Source organism: Martes martes, assembly GCF_963455335.1.
Source record: "Martes martes genome assembly, chromosome: 10".
In the NCBI taxonomy this organism is placed as follows: domain Eukaryota; kingdom Metazoa; phylum Chordata; class Mammalia; order Carnivora; family Mustelidae; genus Martes; species Martes martes.
The window spans coordinates 19059562-19085108 of NC_137898.1; the positions used below are offsets into that span (position 1 = coordinate 19059562).

General features: G+C 49.6%; 1 protein-coding gene across 1 annotated transcript in view; it reads left to right on the forward strand.

The window, feature by feature from the left end:
* Positions 1 to 25547, forward strand: part of LRP4 (LDL receptor related protein 4) — a gene marked incomplete at its 5' end in the record, with an annotated part of 50842 nt that overhangs the window by 16896 nt on the left and 8399 nt on the right. Inside the window, 27 exons of the mRNA XM_080817558.1 lie at positions 424 to 549; positions 1145 to 1270; positions 1462 to 1596; positions 1978 to 2103; positions 2445 to 2675; positions 3759 to 3915; positions 5345 to 5562; positions 5723 to 5899; positions 6283 to 6405; positions 8036 to 8244; positions 8425 to 8506; positions 9041 to 9146; positions 10193 to 10394; positions 12105 to 12294; positions 12384 to 12515; positions 13431 to 13571; positions 13891 to 13977; positions 14088 to 14259; positions 15337 to 15499; positions 15625 to 15850; positions 16198 to 16501; positions 18635 to 18853; positions 19020 to 19154; positions 20060 to 20168; positions 21861 to 22005; positions 22278 to 22391; positions 22846 to 22981. Coding sequence (XP_080673684.1) covers positions 424 to 549; positions 1145 to 1270; positions 1462 to 1596; positions 1978 to 2103; positions 2445 to 2675; positions 3759 to 3915; positions 5345 to 5562; positions 5723 to 5899; positions 6283 to 6405; positions 8036 to 8244; positions 8425 to 8506; positions 9041 to 9146; positions 10193 to 10394; positions 12105 to 12294; positions 12384 to 12515; positions 13431 to 13571; positions 13891 to 13977; positions 14088 to 14259; positions 15337 to 15499; positions 15625 to 15850; positions 16198 to 16501; positions 18635 to 18853; positions 19020 to 19154; positions 20060 to 20168; positions 21861 to 22005; positions 22278 to 22391; positions 22846 to 22981 — 4291 coding nt within the window. The remainder of the gene's footprint in view (positions 1 to 423; positions 550 to 1144; positions 1271 to 1461; positions 1597 to 1977; positions 2104 to 2444; positions 2676 to 3758; positions 3916 to 5344; positions 5563 to 5722; positions 5900 to 6282; positions 6406 to 8035; positions 8245 to 8424; positions 8507 to 9040; positions 9147 to 10192; positions 10395 to 12104; positions 12295 to 12383; positions 12516 to 13430; positions 13572 to 13890; positions 13978 to 14087; positions 14260 to 15336; positions 15500 to 15624; positions 15851 to 16197; positions 16502 to 18634; positions 18854 to 19019; positions 19155 to 20059; positions 20169 to 21860; positions 22006 to 22277; positions 22392 to 22845; positions 22982 to 25547) is intronic.

Consider the following 25547-nt stretch of genomic DNA (forward strand, 5'->3'; position numbering starts at 1 on the left):
GGCAGTGCCAAAGGGCAGGACTGAAAGTAGGGAAAGGGCTCTTGGAGCCAAAAAGGCCAACATCAATAAAGACAGATGGGGCAGGACTGTCGTGGATGGTGGTGTGGGTTGGGCACAGCACAGAGGTGTTCTGTCCGAAGGGGATGCCAGTCACACAGTGGATGTACACATTCTGTAATTAAATAGATTTGTGTATTTGTCCCAGCAGTTTTCTCACGAGTGGCAGGAAGGCATCTTGATGAAAGGTTACCTTTTTTCTAATTTGTGCAAAGACGCCATTGGGAACAACCGTGAAAAAGGACAGTGGCGTGGATGCTGGCATGGGCTGCGGTTGGGGAAGCAGGGTGGGGCCTCGGGCCACAGAGGGGCAGAGCTTCAGGCCACAGTGGGGCCAGCCTCTCATGAGGCCTTTGCTTTGCCCAGCCACCTCCATGTGTACGGCTGAACAGTTCCGCTGCCGCTCAGGCCGCTGTGTCCGCCTGTCCTGGCGCTGTGATGGGGAGGACGACTGTGCAGACAACAGTGATGAAGAGAACTGTGAGAACACAGGTGGAGTCTCCTGGGGGTCGCCCAGGTCCCTTGGCCCATGGTTGAGTTGGCAGACGGGGTGGACTGAGGGTGTCACCACTGCCATTCCAGTGGGCTACAGGGATGCTTTTATCAGATCTTGCCCACGGCCTGGATTTTTCTTGCCCTTCTCAGTTACCAGTGTCAAATCCAGGTGCATCTGTTGCCTGCCCAGCCTTATGACCCGGGACACATCCCCGTCTCTCACGTTCCGACGCAAACACAGCCAGCCCGCCTGTTGCTCTGGCCTTGTGAGCAGGCACTGTTCTCTGTGGCTGACAGCCCCCACTGGCCTGGCCATGCCACTGGGTGCGGGACACACGGATGCACCCTCTCCCTCTGTCCCACATCCCTCACCATCCCACTGTGGTGTTCCTGGAGAGCAAACGAATGCAGACATCCAGCCAGCCCTGTCTGAGCTGCTTCCTGCCCTGGACCCCAACCCTCCCACCTTGAGTCTCATCTGTCTCCAGCTCGCCCTAGAAAATGACAGGCTCCCGTCCTTTTGTTGACGTAAGCCCTGCCCTGCTGTGACCTGCCTCTCTCTCCCACCCTGCTCTGCTGCCTCCCTCTCTAGGAAGCCCCCAGTGTGCCTCAGACCAGTTCCTGTGCTGGAACGGGCGCTGCATCGGTCAGAGGAAACTGTGCAATGGGGTCAACGACTGTGGGGACAACAGTGACGAAAGCCCACAGCAGAACTGCCGTGAGTGTCCCCAGTGGGCGGGCCCGGCCCCTGGTCTGTGGCTGAACCCCACCCATGTGGTTCAAAGAGAATCCTCCCCGGGGATTCGTGCAGCCTCGGGAGCTGTTCTTCGTGGTCCAGGTGGAATGCCAAGTTGGCTGTCTGGGGGAGGATTCTGGGCTCAACTCCCATCTCTGGCTTGGCTGGCACAGGGCCCCGGACGGGTGAGGAGAACTGCAATGTTAACAACGGTGGCTGCGCCCAGAAGTGCCAGATGGTGCGGGGGGTGGTGCAGTGTACCTGCCACACGGGCTTCCGGCTCACTGAGGATGGGCACATGTGCCAGGGTGAGCTGGGGCCTGCTTTGGAGCTGGGCAGGGGCCATGGACAGACAGCTGTGTTTCCCATGGGTCAGACATTTGACAGACGCGACCTCCTCCTTTCATCATCCCCTTAGCAGGTGGCAATGGTCCTGTCTGTCTCACAGATGGGAAAACTGAGGCCCAGAGAGGTTAAGTAACTTACTGACGGCCACAGAGCTGGTGAGAGCAGAGTTGGGATTCCAGCCCAGGTCTCCATGACCTTGACGCCCTTAACCACTTGTTGTATACCCTTCCCACTGGGCCTGGAGAGTAGATGGGTATGTGGGCAGGAAAGCGACTAGTCAGCCTGAGAGTTGGGGTGGGAGGATGGCGGGATGGAGATCTGACCACGCCCGGTCCTCCCAGATGTGAATGAATGCGCCGAAGAGGGGTACTGCAGCCAGGGCTGCACCAACAGCGAAGGGGCCTTCCAGTGCTGGTGTGAAGCAGGCTATGAGCTCCGACCTGACCGGCGCAGCTGCAAGGCTCTGGGTAAGGGCTGTCGGCGTTCGGCTCGCTGGGCAGAGGGCTGAGCCTGGAAAATCCAGGGGCTCCAGTCCCTGGGGATTTGCTGGCAGGTAGAGAGTTTTCATCTCAGGACAATGGAGCTGTGAGTTGCATTCTGAGCCCCAAGAAAAACTGCTGGGGTGGGGTGGGTGGGAGAGTATGCTTTGGAGACTCCCACTCTTCTAGTCCAGTCATCAGCAGCTATGGCCATGCCCTCAGTGGCAGGGGGCCCCATTTGTCTGCTGAGGATTTGGGGGTGCATGCTGACACGTGTCAGGGGCAGCTCTGGAGCCCAGTGGGGGCCCCATTTCTATGCCACGTCCCAGGGCCGGAGCCTGTGCTACTGTTCGCCAATCGCATCGACATCCGGCAGGTGCTACCGCACCGCTCCGAGTACACGTTGCTGCTCAACAACCTGGAGAACGCCATTGCCCTTGACTTCCACCACCGGCGCGAGCTCGTCTTCTGGTCGGATGTCACCCTGGACCGGATCCTCCGTGCCAACCTCAACGGCAGCAACGTGGAGGAGGTTGTGTCTACAGGGCTCGAGAGCCCAGGTAGGGAATGAGGCCCCGGGGGGAAGGGCAGGCCCACAGCATGTACAAAGCAATTGTGGAAGGAATAGGATAGTGGCTCGCAAACCTTGGGCAGCAGAACATCTTTTTCTTCTGGTGAAATCTTGGATGGAATTCTAGTAGCGAAAAATGTGAATTTTAACGGTTCAGGTTTATGACATTTGCTCATTATTGGACTCAACAGTAATGAAACGTTTTGATGAATATAATTATTTGAAATCAGAGATTTATGGGCAGCAGTTACAATTCGTTCTAAGTTGTTTGTTTTTTTTTTAAGATTTTATTTATTTATTTGACAGAGAGAGACACAGCGAGAGAGGGAACACAAGCAGAGAGGGAGGGAGAAGCAGGCTTCCAATCAAGCAGAGAGCCTGATGCGGGGCTCGATCCCAGGACCCTGGGATCATGACCTGAGCCGAAGGCAGATGCTTAACGACTGAGCCACCAAGGCGCCCCTACAATTCGCTCTAAGTCTTAACATTTGGTTCAGTTCAGAATTTTGTTTTGGTTGCTTTGTATTAAGGATAGTCTTCTCAACCCAGAGAGATACATCCAAATGTTTACAGACTAAAAAAAAAACAAAAACAAGAGCTCACTCTATAATCTCAGCCCATTCTACAACCCAGTGAAGTGGATTAGAATCTGGCGTCACACACATCTGACTCATAAGCCTATGGAACTTCTGAAACACCTCTACAAAACTCTGAGCCACAGTTTGCAAACACGTGAGCCAGAGCACCAGGAGACTCTGGGCGTGGGTCAGGGAGCCAGGATTCAGGAAGCAGAATGTGGTTTGCTGTGAGGAGGAAGTGCATGGCCTTGGACAGTTCCTTGACTCCTCTGTGCCTCAACTCCTTCATCTTCACAGGAGTTCTAGTATCTAGTTCCCAAAGCTGTGGTGACGATCAAGTGAGTTAGTATACATCACTATGGTCAGAACGTGGTCAGAATATGGTCAGAACAGTGTCTGACCCAAAACCTTCGTGTAAGATTTTGCTCTGTCACGTCGGCCCAGAAGAGCATTGGCTGAATCCCTGACCCATTCCTGCTGCCTCTTTCCATCAGGGGGCCTGGCTGTGGATTGGGTCCATGACAAACTCTATTGGACTGACTCAGGGACATCAAGGATTGAGGTGGCCAACCTGGACGGTGCCCATCGGAAGGTGCTGCTGTGGCAAAACCTTGAGAAGCCCCGGGCTATTGCCTTGCACCCCATGGAGGGGTGAGTGAGTTGAACCTCAAGCTTCCAATCCCTCCTGCAATATCTAGCGACAGTTTCTAGGCCGCCTGGGCCAGATCTTGCTGGGGGGGCCTCTTCAGTGTGGCATTAACAGCATGGGCTGTGCACCCAGACACGCCTGGATTTGAGTCCTGGCTCTGCGCTAAATGGCTGTGTGGCTTTGGGTCAGTCTGTTTCTGCCTCCGCTCACTTATTTGCTCACTCACTTACAATTGGTGATTTTTTTAAAAAAACACACCTACCTCCCAGCTGTGTGAAGATTAAAAGAGACTCATTTTTTAAACTGGAGATATACTTGACATATAACCATATGTTAGTTTCAGATGTACAGCATAGTGGTTCAATATTTGTGTATATTGCAAAATGATCACCGCGGTAAGTCTCGTTAACATCCGTCCACGTATGACAGTCACAACATACTTTGATGAGAACTTTGAAGTTCTACTCTCTTAGCAACTTTGAAATAATACAGTACAGTGTGATGACCTAGAGTCACCATGCCGTAGGTTACATCCCCATGACTTACTTATTCTATAACTAGAAGTTTGTACCTTCTGACCCCCTTCACCCATTTCACCTACCCAAAATGAGATGCATTTTATTTTATTTTATTTTATTTAAAGATTTTTTAAGATTTTATTTATTTGACAGACAGAGATCACAAGTAGGCAGAGAGGCAAAGAGAGAGGGGGAAGCAGGCTCCCCACTGAGCACAGAGCCCGATGTGGGACTCAATCCTGAGACCCTGAGATCATGACCTGAGCCGAAGGCAGAGGCTTTAACCCACTGAGCCACCCAGGCACCCCAAGATTTTATTTATTTGACAGACAGAGATCACAAGTAGGCAGAGGGTCAGGCAGAGAGAGAGGGGGAAGCAGGCTCCCCGCTGAGCAGAGAGCCCGATGTGGGGCTCGATCCCAGGGATCATGACCTGAGCCAAAGGCAGAGGCTTAACCCACTGAGCCACCCAGGCGACCCATGAGATGCATTTTAAATGCCACAATACGCATTAGATCATTGCAGGTGCTTAATATTTTTATTATTAGCTCATAGCGTTGGTCTAATTAATAAAAAGTAGTAATAATTTTTGTTATTAGAAAAAATATCTCCCACAAGGGTTGGGATTTTTGTCTGTTCTGTTCACTGCTATCCTCCTAATCCCTAAGAGACAACCCTGCAGGTATTATTAAAAGAGAGAGAGAGAGAGAGAGATTTGTTAAATGAATAAACACCCTGCTAGAGACATTTAAACTCAGACATTTAGAAGACACTGTGGACTACACACAGAATGTGTCTCCTACTAGTTGGAATCCCCTGGGTTAAACAGATAAAAGGCCCCAGTCTGGCTATTATTCCTGTTACTACCTGCTTTCTGCTGCCTGTCTCTCAATTTCCTTTTGTCTCTTCCTAGTACCATTTACTGGACAGACTGGGGCAACACCCCCCGCATTGAGGCCTCCAGCATGGATGGCTCTGGACGCCGCATCATCGCCGATACTCATCTCTTCTGGCCCAATGGCCTCACCATTGACTATGCAGGCCATCGTATGTACTGGGTGGATGCTAAGCACCATGTCATCGAGAGGGCCAATCTGGACGGGAGTCACCGCAAGGCTGTCATTAGCCAGGGTGAGGTCCTTTCTCCACTCTCCTTCATCTCTCATCCTTCTGCCCCAGTCCCAGCCCCCAGGAGCCTTGGCAGAGGGTGAGATTTGCGAAGTTGCCAGGCCTGGGCCCAGAGCCCATGGCAGGCTCTGTCTGGACTGAGGTCCTTCTGGACATTCCCCAGGCCTCCCCCATCCCTTTGCCATCACCGTGTTTGAAGACAGCCTGTACTGGACAGATTGGCACACCAAGAGCATCAACAGTGCTAACAAATTCACTGGCAAGAACCAGGAGATCATTCGCAACAAGCTCCATTTCCCCATGGACATCCACACCCTGCACCCCCAGCGCCAGCCCGCAGGTAAGAAACGACCCACCTGGTAAACCGCCTGTGCCTCTGGGAACCTTCCTTGCACCTGTCACAGCTGCCATTGTTTCTGGCCAGAAGTCTGCGCTTGGCACGGATAGGGGCCAATTTCTCCCTCTGCTGGACATTCAGGGTACAACATCGAGACCCCAGAAAATGGGCTTCACTGTCCTGATGGGATTCATGCAAACCTTCATAGGCTATCTCTAATGTCGGGGATTCACTGTGTTCGCAGCTGGCGCAGGTGGAAAAAATAACGAGCTGTGGTTCCTCCTTCCAGGGAGTTCACACCCTGGTTAAACGACTGAACTGCCTTGGGGTGGACTCTGCCAGTCTTTGGTGTTTCCTGACCCTCTTGCTCTGGGCTCTTTGAACAGGGAAGAACCGCTGTGGGGACAACAATGGCGGCTGCACCCACCTGTGTCTGCCCAGTGGCCAGAACTACACCTGCGCCTGCCCCACAGGCTTCCGCAAGATCAGTGGCCACGCCTGTGCCCAGAGTAAGTGGGTCTGGGGCTCCTGCCTCAGTGGACATGCCTTGTGGAGGGGGGGCGGAAGGAACGGGAGATAGAAATCCCAGGGCTTGCATGTCATGGGAGAGGAAGGACTTACGAGGCTGGTGGCTCCTACAGCAAAGCTGAAGCCCAAGGGCTCAGTGACAGCACCCAGCTGAGTATGGGTCCCTGCAGCCAGGCTGGTGGACCATTTCACCAGGTCAAATGCTTTATCCATAGGCAGTGAGATGGTTCCAGGCCCTTCTAGAAAGCAGGGGTTTCTGTCTCTTTACCTTTAGCGTCCCCCTGTTAAAGACGTCCTTTCAGGCCCTAAACCAAAGAGCCAAGATGAGGACCTCAGGTGATGTTCTGTACATGGAGACCTTGGATAAATACGTCTCTGATGACTGAGAGAAAATGGGGTTCCCTGGTTGCTCCCGGATCTGCTATTTTGGCTTCCTTTGAGCTCCTGCAGGGTCATTGCCTTGAGAGGGCCGCCCTGTCCAGCTCAGAGTGACAGGTGACTTTTCTTAAGACTAGTCCAGGGAGAGGGGTGATGCAGGAGTATGGCGTGACGTGCGAGGGGCTCGGGGTCATTCCTCACACATCAGCAGCTGCTCTTACTTTCTGCTGTGTTCCCACTGACCCTCTCGTCCTTTGTTACAACCAAACTTCTCTTGGGATCTGGGTCCTTCCCAGAGATTGATATGAGGGAAACTATCCAGAGGAACAGGGACTATTCATTCAGCACACGTTGATTGAGAATCTGCCTTCCTTGATTCTTGTAAGTGCCCTGGTTTGTCCCTCTTGTCTCAGTGAGGTACAACAGGTCTCCCCAGGAGCTCCCCCATAAGGGTTTCTCAGAGCTTAAAAGGAGACACGTGATAAAGTGAGGCAAGGAGGGCCTTCCGGGCAGATATGTACACCGGGAAATATTCAGATAGGCCAGAATGGGATAAGGGATGGAGAAGAGCCATCGGGAAGAAGCTGTGTCTAGGGAGTTGGCCAGAGCGCCTTCTCCGGAGCCACACCTGAGTTCAAGTCCCAGCTCTGGTGCTTTGTAGCTGAGGGAAGGTAGGCGAGCTCCTTGACCTGCTGTTAGCCTCAGGGTTGCTAATCCAAGAAATGAGAATAAGAATGATGTGAATCACAGAGTTGCCAGGAGTAGGAGCAGGCAAGGCAACGCAGGTGAGGCAAGGAGTAAGCTCAGTAGGCATTGTTGGCTAACTTGTGAAGAGAAGGGGACGTAGGTGATGGAGTGGAGCTGCAGCCCTGAGGCAGGCAGGGAAGGAAGGAAGCGAGGTCGGGTGGGAGTGGATGGCTAGCCAGCCAGTGAGGTCGAAGAGGCTGAGCAAAGAGAAGAGGAAAGGAGAGGAAGCTGACCGATGCTTAAACAGGATACGCCTCTGGGCCCTGGGGAGAGTCTGTTTCCTCGTGCATTAATCCTAAAGCCTGAGTCTGTCAGCATGGGCCGCCCAGTGCTCACAGGGGTCCTGAGGTGTGAAGCGTAGGGGACAAAGGGCACCAGATCCCAGGAAGTGTGATTGAACCAGATGTCACAAAGGTGAGCGTCTGTGTCTGTCACTGTGATTGGATTTAGAGCATTAAAAGGAGACCCCTTTCGGCCTTTGATCAGGTCTTGACAAGTTCCTGCTTTTTGCCCGAAGGATGGACATCCGTCGGATCAGCTTTGACACAGAGGACCTGTCCGATGATGTCATCCCACTGGCTGACGTGCGCAGTGCTGTGGCCCTTGACTGGGACTCCCGGGATGACCACGTGTACTGGACAGATGTCAGCACTGACACCATCAGCAGGGCCAAGTGGGATGGAACAGGACAGGAGGTAGGGCCCATTGAGGGCCCAAGCCCTCGGGGAGGGCAGGGACGGAGGGGATGGAATCCACCCTGTCTAGGCTTGGGTCTAGGCTTCCCATACCTTTGCCAGCCTGGAGAATTGGGACAGTTGGGCCCCAGAGATGAGGTACAAGTTCAGTTGGTGATCACAGCTTTGCTCTCTGTCTAGGTGGTAGTGGATACCAGTTTGGAGAGTCCAGCAGGCTTGGCCATCGATTGGGTCACCAACAAGCTCTACTGGACAGATGCGGGTATGTACAGGACAGCCATGGCCTGGCTCTGTGGGATTCTTCTTATTAAAATTCTAGCCTCAAGGAGAAGGGACCCAGTGTCCCTCCCAAACCACTTGTCTTGGCCTTAGCTCTTGGTGGGTCAGAAGAGCTGAAGCTAGATGCTCATATCTGAGGGTTTGACATTTGCCAATCGAGTGTCAGCTTCTGCTGCTATGTAGCTGGTGCTCAAAAATGTTTTGAGGCATTTCAGAGAAGGAAACAGTGCTCTGTCGTTTTCCTTCCATCACTCTCTTAATAAAATGGGCATTTTCTATGCGCCAGGTGAGTCTGGGAGGCAAGAGGAATGCCTTACAGCAGAGCTTCTAAAAGTGTGGTCCTTGGACCTGCAGCATCATCTTCTCCAAATTCAGTTCCCTCGATATCTGTCGTGCATCTGTTGCAAAATATTTCTTGATCATCTCCTGCAGGCCAGGCTCTGTACTGGGAGCAGAAGGTAGTAGGGTGAAGGACCAAGGATCAAGTTCATACCTTTGCCCCTTACTTCTTCGTCAGGTACAGACCGGATTGAAGTGGCCAACACAGATGGCAGCATGAGGACAGTTCTCATCTGGGAGAATCTTGATCGTCCCCGGGACATCGTGGTGGAACCCATGGGCGGGTGAGCACCTGTCCCTTTGGGATAAGCTCCACCCATCCCACAGCTCTGAGCACTAGAGGGGAGCCCAGAAATTAGCGAGAAGGGCCAGATCTTATGGGCACACCTAGGCAGCCGGGACAGTTACAGTGACAGCTCTGTCCCCACAGTGGACGAGAAAACCTTTTAAATTTTTTTATCTTTTTTTTTTTTTTTTTTTTGGTCTGCTAACAAAAGGAACGCATTGTAAATAAACCAACCAACCAACCAATAAGTAAATAAATCTGTAGTAAGTGCAGATTCCCTATAGTCTCACTCTACAGCAATGACCACTGCTAACGGTTAACCGTTTAGGGTATTTTTTCAGATTTTCTTTTACAAATGTATATCTGTTTGGTAGTGTTGATGGTGGTTTTGGTTTTACTGCAATGGTATACTGTTTTGTAACTTGTTTTTTTTTTCCCTCTTAACTATATATGCTGGATATCTTTCCACTTGGTAGTACAGAGCTAGCCTGCTCTTCTTCATGGTAACATAGAATTCTTTTAAATTTGTGTACCATCTTGTCAAGGAAACATTTTTTTTAAAGATTTTATTTATTTGTTTGACAGAGAGAGAAATCACAAGTAGGCAGAGAGGCAGGCAGAGGGAGAGGGGGAAACAGGCTCCCTGCTGAGCAAAGAGCCTGATGCGGGGCTTGATCTCAGGACCCTGAGATCATGACCTGAGCGGAAGGCAGAGGCTTAACCCACTAAGCCACCCAGGCGCCCCAAGGAAACATTTCTTGCACCCCATTCTTACTTCTCTTCTTTCTTTATCCCTGAACAGGCCTCATCTGCCAAGCACTCCTTGAGCCATTGAGCTCTGCCTTTTTTAAAACCCTGGGGAACCTCTGGATAGTGATAGAATGTACGACACCTTCGGAGACAGCTTTGAGCCAGGATGGGGCTGTGAGCTGAGACAGGAGGTGGGGGCATTTAGTGTAGGCAGTTGGCATCCTGTAGGCACCCTGAGTCCCCCTGGGGGTTAACTAACTAGAAGGCTGTAAGACCTTCCTTGCCTGTGCCCAGGTACATGTATTGGACTGACTGGGGTGCAAGCCCCAAGATTGAACGAGCTGGCATGGATGCCTCCGGCCGCCAGGTCATCATCTCTTCCAATCTGACCTGGCCTAATGGATTAGCCATTGACTACGGGTCCCAGCGGCTTTACTGGGCAGATGCTGGCATGAAGACAATTGAATTTGCTGGTCTGGATGGCAGCAAGAGGAAAGTAAGTGTGGTGTTAAGACATCATCCCACGACCCTGATAGCCTCTGGGGCAGCTCCCCCTGGCTGGCAGCTTGGAGGACCCAGCATGAGCTGTGTGCTGTTCCTTTGAGGCTGTGGCTGCCCTCCAGAGCCGAAGAGGGTGGGCGGGGCATTGTTGCCTGATGATGAAGGGAAGCTAGGGGATTTGTGTCGATTGTGGTGCACAGACCTTCCTACTAACCATCACAATGGACACTATTTAATCACCAAATGCCTGCTGGACCTGTGGTAGCTCTCTTTGTTTTTGCTGTTGTTCATTGGTATAACTTCAAACAAAAAAGTGAGAATTGTCACATTGGTATACCATTCTCTACACACACACACACACACACACACACACACACACACACACACGCATTATTATTTTTCTGAACCATCTGAGAATAAATTGGAAACATCCTATCCGTGACCCCAAAATACTTCAGTTTCCTAAGAACAAGGACATTGTCTCAAGTAACAACAGTGTGATGATCAAAACCAGGAAATTTAGCATTGATTCAACATTACTGTCTAATTAACAGTCCATGTTCAGTCTCACTACCAATTGCCCCAATAATGTCCTTTGTAGCTTTTTTTTTTCTTTTTTCTTTCTTAGACCAGGATCCAATCCCAGATCACAACTGTGTTTAGTAATCAGGTCTTTTTAACCTCTACTTCTTCATCCTTATTTAGCCCATCCAGTCAAGGAAATGAGTCCCTTCTGTGTCTTTCATGACCTTTGTATTTTTAAATATCAAATGCCAGTTATTTTGTAGAATGTCTCTCAGTCTGTCTGCTGTTCCCTTAGACTCAGATTATGTTTGGGGCAGCAGTACTACATTAAATCAAGCCGTGTCCAGTGTGTCTCACCAGCAGGCACAGATGTCAGCTTGTCCCTTTGCAGTGATACTAACTTGGCACGGTTAAGGTGGCTGGTTAAGGGAGTGTCTACTGTTTTTCCTTTCGTAATTAATAAATAATTTGTGCAGAGAGACTCTGAGGTTACCTAAATCATATGAGATCTTTTACAATCATCACACAACCCTTGGAGCCAGTCACGGTCATAGCACAGATTGGCAAACCAAAGCTCAGAGAGTTTTGGTTTTTTTTGTTTGTTTGTTTTTGTTTTTTTTAAAGATTTTATTTATTTATTTGACAGACAGATCACAAGCAGGCAGAGAGGCAGGCAGAGAGAGAAGGGAGGAAGCAGGCTCCCTGCTGAGCAGAGAGCCCGATGTGGGGCTAGATCCCAGGACGCTGGGATCATGACCTGAGCTGAAGGCAGCGGCTTTAACCCACTGAGCGACCCAGGCGCCTCATCGTTGTTTTTTTTTTTAATCAGAGAGAGAGAGAGCGCGCGCGCAGGCGAGCACAAGCAGGGGGAGCGGCAGGCAGAGGGAGAACCAGGCTCCCCGCTGAGTAAGGAGCCTGATGCGGGACTCTATGCCAGGACCTTAGAATCATAACCTGAGCTGAAGGCAGCCGCCTAATTGGCTGAGCCACTCAGACGCCCCTCAGAGAGATTTGATAACCGGCTGTTGCTCAAGGTCGCCCAGCAGGTGGCAGTGGAGGAACTGCATCCTGACTGCACGTGTGGGGGTGGATCCATCTTGACCACCGCTCTGTGCTTTCCCACCTTGCTGGAGGATGACACAGTGCTGCCCCCCACCCCCCGCCCCGCCCCGCCTGGCAGGTGCTGATTGGAAGCCAGCTCCCCCACCCTTTTGGGCTGACCCTGTACGGAGAGCGCATCTACTGGACTGACTGGCAGACCAAGAGTATACAGAGCGCGGACCGACTGACGGGGCTAGACCGGGAGACCCTGCAGGAGAATTTGGAGAACCTTATGGACATCCATGTCTTCCACCGTCGGCGGCCCCCAGGTGAACAGGCTTCCGCCCGCCATGGCTTCTCCTTGGCCTTCCTTTGCCGTATACCTCCCCTTTGACCCCCCCCCCACCTCCCCCTGCAGTGTCCACGCCATGTGCTAGGGAGAATGGAGGCTGCAGCCATCTGTGTCTTCGGTCCCCAAATCCGAGTGGCTTCAGCTGTACCTGCCCCACGGGCATCAACCTGATGCCTGACGGCAAGACCTGCTCACCAGGTAAATTGGAGCGTCACAGACCAGGATAGAGCCTCTCCAAGTGGGGCAGTGGCTCTCTTCCTTCCCTGTGGGTGGACTCCAGGGTGGGCTGAGAAACCATGGGTCCTGGTACTCTGAGAGGCATAGGGGAGGCCAAGAAGTTCTAGAGAAAAGAAGTCCAGAAAGAGGCCCAAGGGACCAGGTAGACAGGATCATAGGCAGAGTCTAACTTGTTCTTATGGGGTCTCTATGCATATTAGAAAAAGATGCTCTTTTCTCAGATGCCCTGCTTTCATTTGTGGAAAATTGTCATAATACACTGATCAGGTTAGAACAAGTCACTTCAGTTTTATCTGCCCAGAGTTGGTATAATGAATATTAAAACGTATGATCTCTCCAATGTCATGGTACCTGCCTTGGAAGTACCACTTTGTGAGTGTACAACATAGGTGACAGCCTCAGCTGGAGGGTCCCGGGAGCAGGGCCTGGCTGCTCAGCAGTTAGAAGTTGATGTTTCTCCCTAGGGGATGCTACATGACAGGCTGCATTTGAACCCTAACGTCCTTGGGAGTTTGAATGAGAAAGGATCTGTGAATAGGCCTTCCATGATCTGTAGGGAAAGCCCTCTTTCACTTAACATAAAGTTTTTTAAACCAAATGGGAAAAGTTCTTGCAAAGTGTGTCACTTCTAGAATATTAACAAAGAGCTCTCATTTACGACTATATGTCAGGCCCAGTGCTAAGTGCTTTTCTGTGTACAGATCTCTTCTAGTCCTACGGATACCCTGCTATTATCCGCATTCTACAGATGCTAAAGCTGAGGCTTGAACAATTTAAAGAACTTACCCAGGATCAACTAGAAAAAGATGACTCCAGATCCTCTTACTGGCTGCACTAGGGTGACTGTCCTCTTTCCTTTTGTCCCCACCTGGGCAGGCATGAACAGTTTCCTCATCTTCGCCAGGAGAATAGACATACGCATGGTCTCCTTGGACATCCCTTATTTTGCCGACGTGGTGGTACCTATCAACATTACCATGAAGAATACCATTGCCATTGGAGTAGATCCCCAGGAAGGTCTGTGTGGCCCTCTGTCCCCAAGCTACTACAGCTGCTGTTCTTCCTCTCCAGTTGCTTCCTGCCAAGAGCCTGGGGCTTACCGTTCTCTCTGGCATAGCCCTGTCCCCATCTCTGTAGCTTCCTCTTGGGTAACGAGGGCATGGTTTGGGGCCTCGCTTCCATCCCTGCCAACAACTTTCCTGTTATGCTCTTTCTTTATTTCCCTGGATTGCCTCTGCTCAGGGGTAGAGGCTCTCTCTGACATGCCCTGGCATCCCTGTGGGTGTCCCTTTGGGAGACGCAAGGGTCCAGGCTGAGCCAAGCCTTCCCTTTCCAGGAAAGGTGTACTGGTCAGACAGTACCCTGCACAGCATCAGCCGTGCCAATCTGGATGGCTCGCAGCATGAGGACATCATCACCACAGGTGGGCCTTGCTCCCAGCCCAGGGTCCGACCCCCTGTCTGGCTCCAGAACTGGGGAAACAGCCCATCTGTTTTAAGACAGAAGCCAATGTGCACTCTTGACTTCCTGCAGGGCTGCAGACCACAGATGGGCTCGCGGTGGATGCCATTGGCCGGAAAGTGTACTGGACAGACACGGGAACCAACCGGATCGAAGTGGGCAACCTGGACGGGTCCATGAGGAAAGTGCTGGTGTGGCAGAACCTGGACAGCCCGCGGGCCATCGTGCTGTACCATGAGATGGGGTGAGAGCCGGCTCTGTGTCTCTGGGCGGCGGGCTGGGCCGGGCCAGCTGGGGCTCCTGCAGGGGTGCAGGAGAAGAAGCGAATGCAGGAGCGCCTCAGAGGAACGCAGAGACGGACCTCGCCCCTTCTGACTTCTTTTGGGGTAGGTAGGGTAATGCAGCGGTAAAGGGCACCAGCCCTGGAGTCAGAAATCCAGGATTCAACATTCTTTACCATGTATTAGCTGCATCTGTCATTTTGGGTCCTGTTTTTAACCTCTGATCTTCAGTTTCCTCACCAGTAAGTGGAGGTGATAGTGAAAATGTATACCTCATGCTCTCGGGAGGACTAAGTGAGAGAATCCATGGAAAATTCTTTTTTAAAAAATTGTGGTTAAAAAAAAATAAAATTTACCATCTCAGTGGTTTTTTAAGTGTACGGCTCAGATCAAAAGAAATGAAATCTTGCCATTTGCGACAACGTGGATGGAACTAGAGGGTATTATGCTTAGTGAAATAAGTCAATCGGAGAAAGACAACTATCATATGATCTCCCTGATATGAGGAAGTGGAGCTGCAACAAGGGGGGTTTGGGGGGTAGGAAAAGAATAAATGAAACAAGATGGGATCGGGAGGGAGACAAACCATAAGAGACTCTTAATGTCACAAAAGAAACTGAGGGGAGCCTGGGGGGAGAGGGGTCGGGAGAGGGGGGTGGGGTTATGGACATTGGGGAGGGTATGTGCTATGGCGAGTACTGTGAAGTGTGTAAACCTGGCGATTCACAGACCTGTACCCCTGGGGATAAAAATACATTATATGTTTATAAAAAATTTTTAAAAATTTAAATTTAAAAATATATAAATAAATAAATATTCCTATCTTTCTTAAAAAAAAAAGTGTACGGCTCAGTAAAGTCTATTCACATGATGGTGACACATCTTCAGAACGTTCTCGGCCTGCAAATCTGAAGCCCTAGACCCCCTGAGCGACAACTCCACTTTTTGTATGAAATACTTTTCACAGCGTTTGGCCTGTGGTCAGTACTTCCATCATATAGGAGCTACGGACATAGCAGCGAGTATTTTTCCTGGCCCAGGTTCATGTACTGGACAGACTGGGGGGAGAACGCCAAGCTGGAGCGGTCTGGAATGGACGGCTCAGACCGGACCGTGCTCATCAGCAACAACCTAGGATGGCCCAACGGGCTGACTGTGGACAAGGCCAGCTCCCAACTGCTCTGGGCCGATGCCCACACTGAGGTGAGAGTCCTGCTTCTGTTGCTTTTCCTGGAAGCCCGGGGAGATGGGAGGGGGGCTGTTCAGGATCTCTACTCAGGGCTCCTCGCCTACACATAGCCACCCCCCACTGTCTCCTTCCTCCACAGCGAATCGAGGCTGCCGACCTGAACGGTGGCAGCCGGCACACGCTGGTGTCCCCTGTCCAGCACCCCTATGGCCTCACCCTGCTTGACTCCTATATCTACTGGACTGACTGGCAGACCCGGAGCATCCACCGTGCTGACAAGGGGACCGGCAGCAACGTCATCCTGGTGAGGTCCAACCTGCCGGGCCTCATGGACATCCAAGCCGTGGACCGGGCACAACCACTGGGTGAGAGGACCTCTAGGACCGTGGGCCAGAGCTGGCTTTCTGAGGGTAGCCCGGTGTCTAAGTCCGGAGCACAGAGATCCTCCTACGATCTCAGAGACAAGGACCTCCTTAAGCCCCCTTCCTCGATCAGGCTGTGCTCTGTCTGGGTATGGCTGGGACTCTGACTGCTGTCACCTTCAGAAGACCTCCTGAAGGGAGACACACCTGTTCCTCCTCCCTCATCCCTGCCAGGCACCAGTTCTGTTACTTAGGACAGCAGAGAACCAGGCACAAGAGACCAGGGCCTTTGTAAGCTTCCTGCAGGAATCCAGGCTGGTTGTCAAGGCTCATGCGTCTCACCTCCCCAGGTTCTAACAAGTGTGGCTCTAGAAACGGCGGCTGCTCCCACCTCTGCTTGCCTCAACCCTCGGGCTTCTCCTGCGCCTGCCCCACTGGCATCCAGTTGAAGCGAGATGGGAAGACGTGCGATCCCTCCCCCGAGACCTACCTGCTCTTCTCCAGCCGAGGCTCCATCCGGCGTATCTCGCTGGATACCAGCGACCACACAGACGTGCACATCCCGGTTCCCGAGCTAAACAATGTCATCTCCCTGGACTATGACAGCGTGGACGGGAAGGTCTATTACACAGACGTGTTCCTGGATGTTATCAGGTATGAATGTCCCTGAAATCTCCAGAGGACACAGACCTGTGTCCCATCCCTGGTGGGGTGAGGTCATGTCTATGTTGACCTCTAAGCAGACTGAGTGATTTGGTAGTTTTGGATAGTGAGTTCTGATCCTGACTTGTTGTTCGCTTGTCACTAACAACAGAGTTCAGGGACGCCGGGGTCACTCAGTCAGTTAAGCATCTGCCTTCGGCCATTCAGTCAGTCAAGCATCTGCCTTCGGCTCAGGTCATGATCCCAGGATCCTGGGATTGAGTCCTGCATCGGGCTCCCTGCTCAGCGGGGAGTCTGCTTCTCCCTCTGTCTGCTGCTCCCCCTGCTTGTGTGCTTGCTCTCTCTGTCAAATAAATAAGTAAAATCTTTAAAAAAAAAAAAAAAAAGAAAAGAAATAGCGTTCAGATTTGGGTTTTTTTGTTTTGTTTTGTTTTGTTTTGTTTTTTTTCTATAACACAGAGAGAGAGAGATCACAAGTAGGTAGAGAGGGAGGCAGGCTCCCCGCCGAGCAGAGAGTCTGATGTGGGGCTCAATCCCAGGACCCTGAGATCATGACCTGAGCCGAAGGCAGAGGCTCTAACCCACTGAGCCACCCAGGCGCCCCAGATTTGGGTTTTTTTATTGTTGTTATTTCTAGATTAATAGAAGCCCAGTATATAAAACAAACAGTCAGGCTGAGGACCTGGAGCCTTTACCCCACTGCCTGGCCCTGTGGGAGCTCCATGCATCCCCTAAGACTCATTGATGAGTAGCTAAGCAGTGTATCTGTATTATAATACAGGAGCCCTGGCCAAATGCCAAGGCCTGGGGTTGTTCACAAGGTTGCGTTTTGCTGTTTTAAAGATATTTTTGTTTTGTTTATTTTACTTTTTATTATTCTTTCCATTTTTTTTTTGGTCCCATCATAGCTGAGGAATGTGATGGCCTACCACTATTTTGAGGGGTTTATTATGGCAGAGATTCTCATATAAAAGAATAAAGGCATTCCCCTTGGTTCTCCCTGAGAGGCATATTAGAATCTGAAGCTTGGGCGGGGCAGGGCGGGTGTTGGTGGTGGTGCCTGGGTGGCTCAGTCGATTAAGCATCAGCTTTCCGCTCAGGTCATGATCCCCGGGTCCTGGGATTGAGCCCCATTTCAGGCTCCCTGCTCAGGGGGGAGCCTGCTTCTCCTTCTCCTGCTCCCCTCTGCTTGTGCTCTCTCCTTCTCTCTCTCACATAAATAAATAACATCTTAACAAAAAAAAAAAGACTCTCATGCTGGGAGATTGTAGTTTAGGAGATTGTAGTTTAGGAGATATAGTTAGGAGATTGTAGTTTAGGAGATATGTAGTTTAGGAAAGTTCCTGAAATGTTTGTGACATACCCCCATCCTGTGGTTGAATTCCGTGGTAGAGGACTAATGTAAAAATACACAGGGAGATTTGGACCAATGTGCCTTTCTTATAATTACCACCTATCAATCCTTATCTCTTCCCTAAAGTATATGGGGAATTACTGACCTGTCTTCTGCAAGACATGGGCCCAAACACCTCCTATTTAGAGCAGGAAACACTTTGTCCAAGGATTTGTCCATTAATTCTGCTAATATTTTGACTACCTACTCTGGCTAGATGCTGAGGAATGTACTGATAGGTAGTCTCTGTCCCTGTGGAGTTTTTAATAGGGATCTAATTATAGGAACATGGATTAAAGGGGTTTCAGTCTAGGGGTGAGAGGCTGGCTTAGTTGGAAGAGCACGTGACTCTTGATCTTGGGGTCATAAGTTTGAGCCCCATGTCAGGTGTAGAAATTACTTTAATAAATATACTTAATTTATAAGTATAAGTTATAAGTATAATATATTACTTATACTTTTTAAATATATAATATATTTATATTATATTTATTTTTATATTATATATTTTATATTTTATATATATTTATTTTATATTATATTTATATTATATATATTTATATTTATATATTGATATATTACATTTATATTTATATTTATATATATTCTACTTTTATATATACTTGTAATAAGTTATAAGTATAATTTATAAGTATAAATTATACTGTGGGGGTATCCAGTCTACCTCTGGTCAGTTGGGTCAGTCATCCAGCCCTGGGCTATTCCCTCAGGAGAGCAGATCTGAATGGCAGCAACATGGAAACAGTGATCGGGCGTGGGCTGAAGACCACTGACGGGCTGGCAGTAGACTGGGTAGCCAGGAATCTGTACTGGACGGACACGGGCCGAAATACCATTGAAGCATCAAGGCTAGATGGTTCCTGCCGCAAAGTGCTGATCAACAACAGCCTGGATGAGCCTCGGGCCATTGCCGTTTTCCCCCGGAAGGGGTAAGTTCATGGCAGGCAAAAGAGACCCCCAGGGTAGAAGGGCCTGATGGAGAGTCCCTAGGAAAATGCCCATGTACTAATGGTGTCAGTGTGTCCCCCCTAATTCTCCGAGCCTCTGGGTGCCATCTTCCCTTGCCTTGGTGATGATGGTGGTATTGTATCTCAGGTACCTCTTCTGGACCGACTGGGGCCACATTGCCAAGATTGAGCGGGCAAACTTGGACGGCTCGGAGCGGAAGGTCCTCATCAACACAGACCTGGGTTGGCCCAATGGCCTTACCCTGGACTATGACACCCGCAGGTGGGAACCCTGTCCTAGGAGCTTCCTGGAAATTGAGTGGGTAGAGGAAAGGTTGGGGGAGAGTCAGACAGTGAAAACAAAAAGAAAGCTCCTTGGTAGGTAAGGAGGAAAAAAGCAGCGAGAAAGATGAGGGGATGTATTCTTAGAGCAAGCGTTGCTCTGAATCTGGCCCTCAGTCCTCAGATGGATTTTGTTTGTGTGGTTTACATGTTTTTGATTTGAGTGTCTTAAGCAGAGCCTGTCCTCTGGTTGGACCACAGATCCCATGACCCCCAACTCATTGGAGGCTGATTTTTTTGCATTTGTTACTCTTCTGATCCCTTCACTCATTAGAATTTGCAACTCCTCATCTAGATCAAAATGCTAGAGGGTGAGAGAAGAGGGTGAAAGGTGCTTCGAGGTAGCCAGCTTCCCTTTCTGCCCCCAGAAGAAGGGAAAGGAATCAAAGTCACCTGGAGAGTTGGGCTGGAGAAGAGGAATGCCTTCTCCCCTTAGCCTCAGTGAAGTCCTTGTACAGCGAGATCTCTTCTTTTTTCTTTTTCTTTCTTTTTTTTTGTTTGTGTGTGTGTGAGATCTCTTCTTGAAGAGTGCTCCTAAGAATTTGGACTTTGATTCTTGGGATCAGATGAGCCTGGAGGGTGGCTTCTCTAAGATCACAAGGCTCTCTACCCCACCCCAGAGAGCTCCGACCCCCTACTTGAGTTACCAACCTCCCTTCTTCAGCTTTGGGACTCGCAGTGTCCTCTCTGATCAAGTGCGCCTTTTGACGACTCACCACCCCTGCTGGGACAGATGGGGCGGGGGAGACAGATAGCTCAGGATGGGGACAGATAGCTCCTTGTGGGGAAGGACTGGGCTTCTTGGCAAGCATTTGGGGCAGCCACCTTCTCTCTTGTCCTTCACAGGATCTATTGGGTAGATGCACATCTGGACCGGATCGAGAGCGCCGACCTCAATGGGAAGCTACGGCAGATCTTAGTCAGCCATGTCTCCCACCCCTTTGCTCTCACTCAGGTACTGGCTCAGGAGAGAGGTAACTAAACCTCCTTGATGGTGGAGGGGGGTATTCCTTTGGGATCCCAAGTTGGTGGCCTTAACCCTAGTTGCTACGCGACAGACAGGCTATGGAAGCTCATTTCAGGGGTGTTTCCTGCACACTGAAGCCTTGGCGCCATGTGTCTCCTAGTCCCGTCCCGCCACTCCACGTTCTAGCATTTGAGGGAGGGACTCGAAAATGCAGATTCCTGGGCCCTGGGCGATAAAGACTCTGCTTCATGAGCATTGGGCTTAGGGAGGTGCATTCTAATAGGTTCCCTGGTTGATTCTAATGCCATGTTTCCGTCAGCTGAGCCCAGGCAGCTGGCTTAGTGATTGTAGGGTAGATGGGCTATGAGCCCAAGTATTGAGGCAGCCAGCCAGTTGGTACGTTTATTGAGCCTCTAATCTGCCAGCTCAGTGGGTTCAAGCTCTGCCTGTTCATTGAACAAGTGCAGCTTTGGACAAGATACTGAACTTCTCTAAGCTTCACTTACCTAAAAAATAATTAAGTTTAATAATGGTGTCCTGCCGGGGCGCCTGGGTGGCTCAGTGGGTTAAAGCCGCTGCCTTCGGCTCAGGTCATGATCCCAGGGTCCTGGGATCGAGCCCCACATCGGGCTCTCTGCTCAGCAGGGAGCCTCCTTCCCCCTCTCTCTCTGCCTGCCTCTCTGCCTACTTGTGATCTCTGTCTGTCAAATAAATAAATAAAATCTTTAAGAAAAATAATAATGGTGTCCTCCCAAAATATGCGCAAAGCATTAGCACACTTATCTGGCACTCGGTCGTGTTATTTTGAATCATTTTAATTATCACTGGGTGTCATATTTTAGTTCTAACCCTGTATGATAATTCAGGGGAAAAAACGATCTACCAAGCTTGGGGCCAAAACAGGGATCCTCAGTCATTTAAAAATCTTTGTTCATTTTTGACCAATGTCCACTTATCTGTATTGTGCATCGTATCCTACCAGCCAATAAGATTTGGGCCCTGCCTACTGATAGGCTCCCCCTACCCCGTACTCCAAATGTAAAACTATAGGATGGTATTGAATACGGTTTTTCAATCTCTAAGTGTCCCCTGGGATTTCTGATACATACCCGGAAGCAGGAGGGGAACCACCTTCTCTGCGTTCCCCACCCCTGGCCAAGAATCTGAGGATCACTGCATTAGAAGGCTACTTCCCCCAGAAGTAACCAGAAGATTTGGGCCAGGGCTCTAAGGGAAGGGCCCAGAAGAGCCGGGACCTTAGAAGGACCCCTTGCCCCCGAGTTCCTCCTATTTACTAGGTACAAGAAGTCATTTATTCATTGAGCCACGCAGTCAACTGACTGAGAATTATGTGTTAGTGCTAGAAATTGAGAGATAAATGAAATGCATTTTTGCCCTTGAAGGACTTAGTCTTACATCACGGGCAGGTAAGCAGATGACCACAGAGTGTCAAGGGTCACTTGTAGAAGGCACAGAGCACCATGGAGGAGGGAATTCTGTATAGACTGGGGGAGATGTCCCGGACAGTGCCATATTGGGGGACACACGGAAGTTGGCATGCTGGATAAGAGACAAAGAGGGCATTTCAGTGGAGAGAGTGCACATGCTAAAGCATGCAACTCTGCTGAGGACAGACTGTTGAATAATATCTACTCTTTATTGGGTTTTCCTGTTGAGTAGCAGGACAGATGGATCTATTGGACAGACTGGCAGACCAAGTCAATCCAGCGCGTGAACAAGTACTCAGGCCGGAACAAGGAGACAGTGTTGGCGAATGTGGAAGGGCTTATGGATATCATTGTGGTTTCTCCTCAGCGACAGACAGGTGGGCTCCTGGGTCCTGAGCCTGCTTCCTTGCCATCGGTGGGGTGGTGCGTCTCCCCAAGGACTCTTAATGACCGAGACATTTAGACTCACAGGAGAGCCTTTTGGCTCCCATTTCAAGCCCGTAGGCCTTTTTCAGCCCCAAGTGGTTGTACACCTTCTGCCCTACTGCCCCTGGGAATGAGGTGCCCCGGAGTTCCTCCTTACTGAGAAGTGCCAAACTGGGAGACCTGATTCTATCCCAAACCAGACACTCACCCACTTTGCCTCTAGGGACAAATGCCTGTGGTGTGAACAATGGAGGCTGCACCCACCTGTGCTTTGCCAGGGCGTCGGACTTTGTATGTTCCTGTCCTGATGAGCCAGATGGCCGGCCCTGCTCCCTTGGTGAGTTGCACTGGACAGGCCCCTGGACCAGCAGAGCCATTGGAGTGGCAGGGGATCATCAGCGTCAGCTCTGTCCTTCTGGGTGGGATCCCCCTCGAGGGGTTTTATAGCAAAGTGACTGGGAGCAATGAGCTTGAGCTTTGGAATAACACAGACCCAGGTTTGCCTGGCTTCTGGCATTTACTAGAATGGAATTCAGGTCTCCTGGTTCCCTGACCCCTGCTGTGGCCCGTGTATTACTGTCTTTCCTGACCTTTGTGGACCAGCTAGCCATCCAGAGCTACTAACATTGGAGCCCAAATCCATTTTATTTACAGTATGAAGAGGCTTTAATGAGGTTGCCTAGGATAAGGACAGCTAGAAGATTGCTTTGTCAAGTGTCCCAGGTGTTACTCTTGGATCATATGTAGAGATCTGGGGCTCCAGGGGCTCATGCAGTCCTTTTTCTCTCCAGTACCTGGTCTGGTGCCCCCAGCTCCCAGGGCTACCAGCCTAAGTGAAAGGAGCCCGGTGCTACCCAACACACTCCCTACCACCTTGCGTTCCTCCACCACTCGGACCCGCACATCTTTGGAGGAGGTGGAAGGAAGGTAAGTGTATTTGGTATGGGATTCAGGGCTCTTTCTTCCAAATCACCATCCCCCTCCAGCAGAAGACCATGGCATTAGCTTAGTCATTCTGGCACATGGGCAGTAGAGCACATCGTTAGCTGTCAGGCCCTGCTTTTGGCGCTGGAGAGGATATTTTGACTTGTAGACTGTTGCAAGCGATTGTCTTTTTAGCTCTGAAGGCAAGAAGCTTTAAGTGTTTAGAGAGAAGATCTCTAAGGGAGAGGGAAATCACTCTGGAGGGGTTTCCTACATGGTGTTCCTCCTTCCTTTCTGTGATGTTTGTTCTCAGGTAACCCGTTTAGTATATGGTCTTGTCCTGCAGTTTACTTAGAAACCACTAAGTCATAGTGGTCTCAGGGCTGTGGTTTTATGACATCCTCAGGACTGCGATTGGCTTATAATGACCTCAAACACACATGCGTGTATGTGTGTACGCGTATACACACACACGTGCACACACACACACCCTGTTATTAAATAAGCAAGCATAACCATGAATAGTTCTCAAATCAAGTATAAAATATTGTATTTAATTAAGTTGATGGTACTATTAATTTAAGATGCATCCTGATTGAGAGTTTCAACTGAGAAAATGACCAACATCAATTATGAGATGCCAGTGATTGTAAGACACATTCCTGTTCCGGAGTAGACTATAGAACAATGCATATCTTAAAACTGACTTTTATGGCTGAATAGTATTGCATTATATATTAGGGCACCTGGGTGGCTCAGTTGGTTAAGCATCCGACTCTTGATTTTGGCTCCAGTCATAGTCTCAGGGTTGCAAAACCGAGTCCCACATCGGGTTCTGTGCTCAGCTCAGAGTCTACTTGTCCCTCTCCCTCTGCTCCATCCCCCACTCACGCTTTCTCTTTCTCCCAAATAAATAAGCAAATAAAATCTTCAAACAAAAAAGAAAGAAAGGAAGGAAGGAAGAAAGAAAGAAGGAAAAATTCCATTATATATACACCACATCTTCTTTATTCATTGTTTCCATGTCTTGGCTATTGTAAATAACACTGTCGTGAATGTGGGGGTGCAGGTGTCTTTCTGAGATAGTGATTTAGTTTCCTATTGTTACTGTTTTGATGTCTATCTTGCCAGACATTTTCTATTGAGACATTTTTTCCCATTGTAATATACTGTCTCTTTAGTATCAGCTTTAGCTTAAAAAGATAATTAACTACTCCAATTCTGAAAAGCAGAAACATAATAATAATCCCAAATGAGAACTCTAGACTCATGTCTTTAAAATTATAAAATTTGCATGGTGCCTAGATGGCTCAGTAAGTAGAGCATGTGACTTTTGAGCTCAGGGTCATGAGTTCAAGCGCCACAACAGCGTAGAGTTTACTTAAAAAATAAAAAAGAAGGGCGCCTGGGTGGCTTAGTCAGCTAAGCATCTGCTTTCGGCTCAGGTCATGAACCCGGGGTCCTGGAATTGAGCCCTGGGTCAGGCTCCCTGCTCAGCAGAGAGCCTGCTTCTCCCTCTCCCTCTTCCCCCCCGTGACCCCCCACTTGTGCCTGCTCACACGCTCATGCGCACTCTCTCTCTCCAATAAAATCTTTAAAAAAATTAAAAATCAATAGTGTAAAAACTAGAATTGGAAGTATTAAAAAAGGAATAGAATAAAATCATAAAATTTACACAAGATCAAATTCATTCTGTTTGCCCCATTTTCCCTTTTTGGAAGTTTATATAGAAAACCAAACATCAGGATATAAACATGTATCTTTTTCACTAACTTCTGAGTACTGGCAATCATGATTAATCTGACTTTCTTTAGGATAATTTAGAAAACTTTAGAACCCTACTCAGATAATTTTCTAACATTCAGAGTCTGTTTGAAGACTCCGTGTATCTTGGTTTCAAATGCTCTTGCAAATAGCTTTTCTCTAGCCTTTTAGGAGATGCCTTTAATTGCCTGTTCATAATGTGCCACAAAGAAGTTACCTTCTTAGCATTTCAAGTTGGTTCTCTGAGCCCTCCCTCTGGATGTCTTGCATATTCCCTTGTGAAAGAATGGAGAGAAGGAAAACAATTTTTTTTCAAGGTCTATTTAGACCTTGCGCTACTCTGTATCCAATCAGAGGTTTGCTTGGCTGGTAGCTTCTTCCAACTCATCCTGGTAGCTTAATAAATCCTACCACTGGTATCCTTAGTGTTCTGTCAGCAGACGTCCTGCTCACTTCCAAACCGCTTCTCCTTTTTAGAGGAATCTTTTTTAAAGAGTATATATTTAAAAACCCATTTAAACACGGGGCGCCTGGGTGGCCCAGTCATTTGAGCAGCTTGGGTCATGATCTCAGGGTGGTGAGATCGAGCCTGCCTGCACCCCGCATCAGGCTCTGTGCTCAGCAGGGAATCTGCTTGGGATTCTCCCTCTCCCTCTGCCCCTCCCCACTTGTTCTCTCTCTTTCTCTCTCTCAAATAAGTAAATAAATCTTTTTTTATTTAACTATTTAAGGGGTGCCTGGGTGACTCAGTGGGTTAAAGCCTCTGCTTTCGGCTCAGGTCATGATCCCAAGGTCCTGGGATTGA